At 38.1% G+C, this 8422-nt stretch overlaps 1 protein-coding gene across 1 annotated transcript in view; it reads left to right on the top strand.

Annotated features, from left to right (window-relative positions):
* MACROD2 (mono-ADP ribosylhydrolase 2) overlaps window positions 1-8422 on the top strand; it is a 2055604-nt gene that overhangs the window by 2043328 nt on the left and 3854 nt on the right. The window contains exon 16 of the mRNA XM_021700726.1: window positions 3628-3705. Within this exon, the coding sequence (XP_021556401.1) occupies window positions 3628-3705 (78 nt within the window). The remainder of the gene's footprint in view (window positions 1-3627; window positions 3706-8422) is intronic.

Genomic DNA, 8422 nt, shown 5'->3' with positions numbered 1-8422 from the left:
AAGGTAAAAGTCATTCAAAAAATTAAGTGACTAACAAAATATCCTCTTATGACATATTTGTTTGTGTCTTGCCCATTTTCTATTGGGTTCCCTGTCTCTCCTCTGTTATTTTGTATATTTGTTTCTTTTTATTCAGTGCAGGAATCAGTAATATATATCACAAATATCTTCTTCCACTCTGGCTTATTTTTTACTTTCTTAATGTTAAGTGTGTTTCCATAAATCAATGATGCTAACTTTAGTGTTGTCCAGATTATCAGTCTCTTCCCTGATGGTTATTGTTTTGTTTTTCCTGTGTAAGAAATTTTTGCCTAATGATGTGAAGGTTTTTTCCAAGTTACCTTTCACACTTAGTTCTAAAATTTACCTGTAATTGATTTTTGAGTATGGTGAAAACTATTCCTTCAGTGTAGGTCTACTGTTTTTGTCCCTGAACAAATTATGATTCTTCTTACCTGAAATTATTTTATTTCAAATTCAAATTTGAAAGGCACTTTTGTTTGGTATGAAATTTTACACTGGTGATCTTTCATTTAGCACTTTGAAGATGCCATTGCATTGTTTCTGCCTTCCATTATTTTTGCTGAGAAGGCATCTGTAAGTCCTGTCATTGCTATTTTGATGTACACTAGATAATTTTATATTTTTTCTTTAACATTGGTTTTCAGCAGTTTTACGACTGGCCTGACTGAAATTTGCTTTGCATTAATTCTGCTTGGAGATCAGAGCACTTTTAAAACAGTAGTTTGATATCCCATTAATTTGGGGAAATTAGCCATTATATTTTAAATATTGCTTTTGCCACATTACACACTGGATACTCATATGTCTACTAACTCTTTTCTATATTTTTCATCTGTACTTTATATTTTCTTCTAATCTAGTTTTCAGTTTACTAATCCCTTCTTTGGCTGTGTCTAATGGCTGCCAAATGCACCTGCTGAGTTAATAACTTCAATTATAGTATATTTTCCAGTTCTGGAATTTACATCTGACATTTTAAATAGTGTCTAGTTATCTGATAAACTTTTTTGCCATGGAAATTCCCCAAATTGGCATCTAATTCTTAAACATATTAATCACTATTTTAAAATTCTGTCTATGATATCTAGATCTCTAACATTTCTCTATATGTTGTCTTATTCTCTTGGTTTTCAGTGATTAGTTCTTATTCTTCTGGAATGCCAGGTAATTTTTTATTGAGTGCTGGACACTGTGTGTGAATAACTGTAGAGATAGCTTGAGGCTCTGGGTGGTTTTATCTCATTTTGGAAAGGATTTATTTTTGCTTCTGACAGGCCAGTAGGATTGAGCAGAGCACTGCCATATAATCGGGGATTGAATTGATTAAAAACAGGACTTCAGTTTTTTTAAGAGCTGGTCTATATCAAGTTCATCCTTGCCCCCAGAATATAGCCCTTCAGATGCCCACAAAAGACTTGAGATGCTTTTCTAGGCACCTCTTCCTTGGTTAGCCCTGATCTCCATGTTTTGCCCCTCCCCACCCCTCAGGCCTCATAAGACATCTGGAGGCTCTGTTCAACTTGTTGGCACATGTGGAATGTCAGGCTCAGCATTTTATACCTCCTCAAGCTTGTGCTGTATTGATGGCTCTCTACTGAGTGAAAATAGTTTCTTAAATAATCTCTCCAGTGTTTCTAACTGTTACTGGTAGATGGGTTAGTCTACATCATGATAATTCACCTTAGGCTGAAATCCCTTTCTCAGTGTAATTTCAATTTGCATTTCTTTCATTATGAGCAAAGTGAATCATCTTTCACATGACTACAGGCCATTTTTATTTATTTATTTATTTTATGAACTGTCTGTTAAATTTCTTGCTCAACTTTCTACCCAGAATCTCTTTTTTAGAAGTACTTTAAATATTAAAGATATTAACCCTTCATCTATAATAAAAGGTGTAAGTATTTTTCCTCAATTTATAATATTATTCTTCTAAACATTTCTTATGCTATTTTTCCATCCAAAAACTTATTATGTTTATATAAAATCAAATATTTCCATTTTTTCCTTATTCTATTTTGAAGCATAATTAACCAAGATTTCCTGCTCTGAGGCTTAGAGAAATCCATCAGTGATTTCATCTGTAATTGTGCCTAGAGGAATGTGTTGATGAGAAATTGAAAATGGTCCACTTTCTACAATTGGTGGAGTGAGAAAGAATATGATATGGTTTTAAGTCCAGTTGGAAGGTTCAAGTTTTATTTTCCCTTTCCAAACCTCATCCTCAGGAACTAATGAAAACAACTTATGGGCACAGTTAGTTTCACTTGTAGGCTTGGGATCAATCAGTCATTTCTTTTCTTCTGTTATCCTTTTCCTGATTTCTCTCATCTACCTTCATCTCATCAAAGTTACTTCTACACTGACATCTCGCAAATACCCACATGCCTATTCACAATTCGCTTCCTCAGGACTGGATGCAAAAGCTTGTTTGGCATCTCTACTTATGTGGCTCTGCACTTCAGACTTCAAATCTAAAATGGCTTTCTTCATCTTCCCCCACTCTGCTTGTTTTATATGTCTTCAAGTACTAACCTTCCTACTGTTCGTTCACCAGGGTTCAGAGATTGGTCATCTTTGAGTCCTACTTCATGATTTCAGCTTCAGTAAATCATTGCCAAGAGTGCAAGTTCTGTCTTTGAAGATACCTTCCTTTGAAGAGATTATAAACTGGATCTTTACCATCCTTGCTTCATCCTCACCAACAGCACACCAAATTTAACATGCTCCGAGCTCAATAAGTACTCATGTAATGAAAATACACCCAACCTTCCACTTTAAAAAAGTATAGAAATAATAAAAATTTTGAAGTTATGGATTGCCAGATCTTTATCTGTATCTATATTTGTAAATGTCCTTGGTCTTCAAGTTGTGAAAATGTAATAGATATTTATCTAAGATGGAAGATGTTATTGTCCTTTAGGCTATCTGGGAAATTTCTCACAATAAGAAAAAACAACCCACTTACTACTACATTGAAGCATGTTGTATAGCTTCAGCCACAGTAAATGGATGACAAGCCCTCTGAAGCTGTGCAAAATAGAGATCAATCACAACAGAAATTAACTAAAGACTTGATTCTCAGCAATTCAAAATGGCAGCATCTGAGACCATCTCCTAGGAAAGTATCTAAGCCATTCATTTTGTGTTTAAACAAAAAGACCTCACTGCCAGGGAAATGAATATTTCAGCTTTCAGGCATGCCTAAGGCAAAACAGGGTTTTTTTTTTTTCCCTTTTCTCTTCAAAAGTTAAGCTACATAAACTTACACACACACAAACACACACACACACAAACATTTCCCTAAATTTAAATTGTAGGTTGTTCTGATTAAACCAAGTTTTCCTGCTTTCATGCTACCAGATTTTTGAGAAATTGTGTATGTATGTATGCGATTATCTCGGAAATTAAAGAGAATTTAGATGACAGCGCTAAAGAATTCAGGCAGCTCAACCCACTATTTCCTCCCTTAACCTTTTCTGCAAAAGAAGTTGAATCCTGGGAGTATTTTTAAATTTAAGAGGGCAATGGAGGGTGACAGAACAATTGGCAGTCAGGCTGTTCTAATTCTCTATTAATCAAGGACTATCTTCTTTCTTTCAGCTCAAGGCGAGGACACACCTAGAGTTCCTGTGCAAAGCGAAGGCTCTGGCTACACAGAAAACTCTCCAAGTCCTGATGGTAAGTTCTGAGCTATTTGAGCTCATGCAAACTACAAATCTGACACATTTTCTGTATGTATTCTAGGATTAAAGGAGCTATCTATTCTATGAAGCAACATATTCAGTTAGAACAAGGTAAAGTTCAAAAACCATGTTCTACTAGGAACTAATAAAATTAGCAGACTTAAAAAAAAAAAACTGATGCTAGCTATTTTAGAACACTATGTGCTTCAGGTTAATCACACCTTGTAATTTGGAGGCCATAGTGGGTAATTCCAAGGGTAAACTGGACTGAAGTTCAACTGGTGAACTTTATGAGAGTATCACTTACTTCCACAAAAAGTACTTGCCCAAAGTTAGCCCTGCTCTATAGGGACTCAGGGAAACATTCAGGAGAGCTCCGACTTGAGTTTGGGCTAAGGTTATCTTGGACCTTCATCACTTTACCTCACTATATCACTTCAGATGGCTTGGCCAAAAACACAGTGGATCTTTAAAAGCACCTTAGAAATCAGTTTACAAAAGTCTGTCTTTATTTACATCTCATTTTAAAAGCATCTGAATACTCTGAGCCTAAGGAATATAAATATACCCTCTCCCTGTATAATGATGCTGGGAATGCTTTGAAATATTACTTGCGGGCGCCTGGGTGGCTCAGTCGTTAAGCATCTGCCTTTGGCTCAGGTCATGATCCCAGGGTCCTGGGATTGAGTCCCACATCAGGCTCCCTGCTCGGCAGGAAGCCTGCTTCTCCCTCTCCCACTCCCCCTGCTTGTGTTCCTGCTCTCACTATCTCTCTGTCAAATAAATAAATAAAATCTTTTAAAAAAAATATTACTTGCATTCAAAAAACAATTATTTGGGAATATATGATTTAATAAATATTTGATTCCACCATCCCCCAGAGCTCAGGAGAACCAAAATTGGTTGGTGATCAACCGTTCATGTATACCTTGCTATTTGGTTCATTATATCGAAAGACAAAAAGCAACTTACTTCGAATTGATAATGACCTTGGCAAAAATTCAACTGGTAAAAGTTACTTGGTGAATTTACTTGGTGGTTGTAAATAGAGTTTTCTGTACTAGGTATTCCACCCTGGTAGAAGCTTTTCATCACCTGAATTTCCTCCCTTCATCATAAACCTTCCATACAAACGGATTTTTTTTTAACTCATAGGTTGCATTACCTAGGAGAATAATGTTTTTCAACCTCAGATCCATTAAAAGCTACCACATATTAGTCATGCTCAGTTGAATGAAACCCACTGCAGCCTGGTTGTGACATTATAGACATGGTTCATAACTAGTTCTTTACAAAACATGTTCTGAAGCATAGCAGGCCCATACGATGCTTATTGAATAAAAGGGAAATAAACATGGAAAATACTAACATTTACTCCTCACTCTGAGATTCTCCATGCATATTATAGGCTCTCAGAAGGTTCAGCTGTAAAGAAACTTACCAACATTGTTTACCATTGCTTTTCCCAAACTTATTTGATCATGGGAAGCTATTTATTATTAGGTTTTGGGACCAGTGACCCTTGGGTTGGAGGAAGAAACAGAGAAGGGGTGCTCTCCTATATTTTATTCTGCACACTACCTCATGGAGATGGGCGACCTTACAGTAATTTTGTAGACCACGCTGGAAAGTACATGCATTATTCTCCTTATATAGGTAGCTTTGCTGCATCTGGCCAGTTTACACCTGGGGCTTAGAAAAAGAAACCCAGAAACCAAGGATAGTTTGCAGGTGGAACAGAGACCTTTTTTCCCCCTATTTTTAAAATTTTTTTATTGTTATGTTAATCACCATACATTATATCATTAGTTTTTGATGTACTGTTCCATGATTCATTGTTTGTGCATAACATACAATACTCCATGAAGAACGTGCCCTCTTTAATACCCATCACCAGGCTAACCCATCCTCCCACCCCCTTCCGCTCTAGCACTGTGTTTGTTTTTCAGAGTCCATCATCTCTCATGGTTCGTCTCCCCCTCTGAATTCCCCCCCCTTCATTCTTCCCCTCCTGCTATCTTCTTCTTTTTCTTTTTTTTTTCTTAACATATATTACATTATTTGTTTCAGAGGTACAGATCTGTGATTCAACAGTCTTGCACAATTCACAGTGCTCACCATAGCACATACCCTCCCCAATGTCTATCACCCAGCCACCCCATCACTCCCACCCCCCACCACTCCAGCAACCCTCAGTTTGTTTCCTGAGATTAAGAATTCCTCATATCAGTGAGGTCATAGGATACATGTCTTTCTCTGATTGACTTATTTCGCTCGGCATAACACCCTCCAGTTCCATCCACGTTGTTGCAAATGGCAAGCTCTCATTCCTTTTGATGGCTGCATAGTATTCCATTGTATATCTATACCACATTTTCTTTATCCATTCATCTGTCGATGGACTTCTTGGCTCTTTCCACAGTTTGGCTATTGTGGACATTGCTACTATAAACATCAGGGGGAACGTGCCCCTTCGGATCCCTACATTTGTGTCTTTGGGGTAAATACCCAGTAGTGCAATTGCTGGATTGTAGGGCAGCTTTATTTTCAACTTTTTGAGGAACCTCCATACTGTTTTCCAGAGTGGCGGCACCAGCTTGCATTCCCACCAACAGTGTAGGAGGGTTCCCCTTTCTCCTCATCCCTGCCAACATCTGTCGTTTCCTGACTTGTTCATTTTAGCCATTCTGACTGGTGTGATGTGGTATCTCATTGAGGTTTTGATTTGGATTTCCCTGATGCTGAGTGATGTTGAGCACTTTTTCATGTGCCTGTTGGCCATTTGGATGTCTTCTTTGGAAAAATGTCTATTCATGTCTTCTGCCCATTTCTTGATTGGATTCTTTGTTCTTTGGGTGTTGAGTTTGATAAGTTCTTTATAGATTTTGGACACTAGCCCTTTATCTGATATGTCATTTGCAACTATCTTCTCCCATTCGGTTGTCTTTTGGTTTTGTTAACTGTTTCTTTTGCTGTGCAAAAGCTTTTTATCTTGATGCCAATAGTTCATTTTTGCCCTTGCTTCCCTTGCCTTTGGTGATGTTTCTAGGAAGAAGTTGCTGCGGCTGAGGTTGAACAGGTTGCTGCCTGTGTTTTCCTTTAGGATTTTGATGGACTCCTGTCTCACATTTAGGTCTTTCAACCATTTGGAGTCTATTTTTGTGTGTGGTGTAAGGAAATGGTCCAGTTTCATTCTTCTGCACGTGACTGTCCAATTTTCCCAACACCATTTGTTGAAGAGACTGTCTTTTTTCCACTGGACATTCTTCCCTGCTTTGTCAAAGATTAGTTGACCATAGAGTTGAGGGTCCATTTCTGGGCTCTCTATTCTGTTCCATTGATCTATGTGTCTGTTTTGGTGCCAGTACCATACCGTCTTGATGATGACAGCTTTGTAATAGAGCTGGAAGTCCGGAATTGTGATGCTCCCAGCTTTGCTTTTCTTTTTCAACATTCCTCTGGCTATTCAGGGTCTTTTCTGGTTCCATACAAATTTTAGGATTATTTGTTCCATTTCTTTGAAAAAAGTGGATGGTATTTTGAAGGGGATTGCATTAAATGTGTAGCTTGCTCTAGGTAGCATTGACATTTTCACAATATTTGTTCTTCCAATCCATGAGCATGGGACGTTTTTCCATTTCTTTGTGTCTTCCTCAATTTCTTTCATGAGTATTTTATAGTTTTCTGAGTACAGATTCTTTGCCTCTTTGGTTAGATTTATTCCTAGGTGTCCTATGGTTTGGGATGCAATTGTAAATGGGATCGACTCCTTAATTTCTCTTTCTTCTGTCTTGTTGTTGGTGTATAGAAATGCCACTGATTTCTGTGCATTTATTTTATATCTGCCACTTTACTGAATTCCTGTATGAGTTCTAGCAGTTTTGGGGTGGAGTCTTTGGGGTTTTCCACATAAAGTATCATATCATCTGCAAAGAGTGAGAGTTTGACTTCTTCTTTGCCGATTTGGATGCCTTTTATTTCTTTTTGTTGTCTGATTGCTGTGGCTAGGACTTCCAATACTATGTTGAATAGCAGTGGTGATAGTGGACATCCCTGGCGCGTTCCTGACCTTAGGGGGAAAGCTCTCAGTTTTTCCCCATTGAGAATGATACTCGCTGTGGGTTTTTCATAGATGGCTTTTATGATATTGAGGTATGTACCCTCTATCCCTATACGCTGAAGAGTTTTGATCAAGAAAGGATGCTGTACTTTGTCAAATGCTTTTTCTGCATCTATTGAGAGGATCATATGATTCTTGTTCTTTCTTTTGTTTATGTATTGTATCACGTTGACTGATTTGTGGATGTTGGACCAACCTTGCAGCCCAGGGATAAATCCCACTTGGTCGTGGTGAATAATCCTTTTAAGGTACTGTTGGATCCTATTGGCTACTATTTTGGTGAGAATTGTTGCATCCATGTTCATCAATGGATGATGGTCTATAGTTCTCCTTTTTGATGGGGTCTTTGTCTGGTTTGGGGATCAAGGTAATGGTGGCCTCATAAAACGAGTTTGGAGGGCGCCTGGGTGGCTCAGTTGGTTAAGCGACTGCCTTCGGCTCAGGTCATGATCCTGGAGTCCCAGGATCGAGTCCCGCATCGGGCTCCCTGCTCGGCAGGGAGCCTGCTTCTCCCTCTGACCCTCCCCTCTCTCATGTGCTCTCTGTCTCTCTCATTCTCTCTGTCTCAAATAAATAAATAAAATCTTTAAAA

Source organism: Neomonachus schauinslandi, chromosome 10 (genome assembly GCF_002201575.2).
Source record: "Neomonachus schauinslandi chromosome 10, ASM220157v2, whole genome shotgun sequence".
NCBI classification, from domain to species: Eukaryota; Metazoa; Chordata; class Mammalia; order Carnivora; family Phocidae; genus Neomonachus; species Neomonachus schauinslandi.
This window is presented reverse-complemented; position numbering and strand designations above follow the sequence as displayed.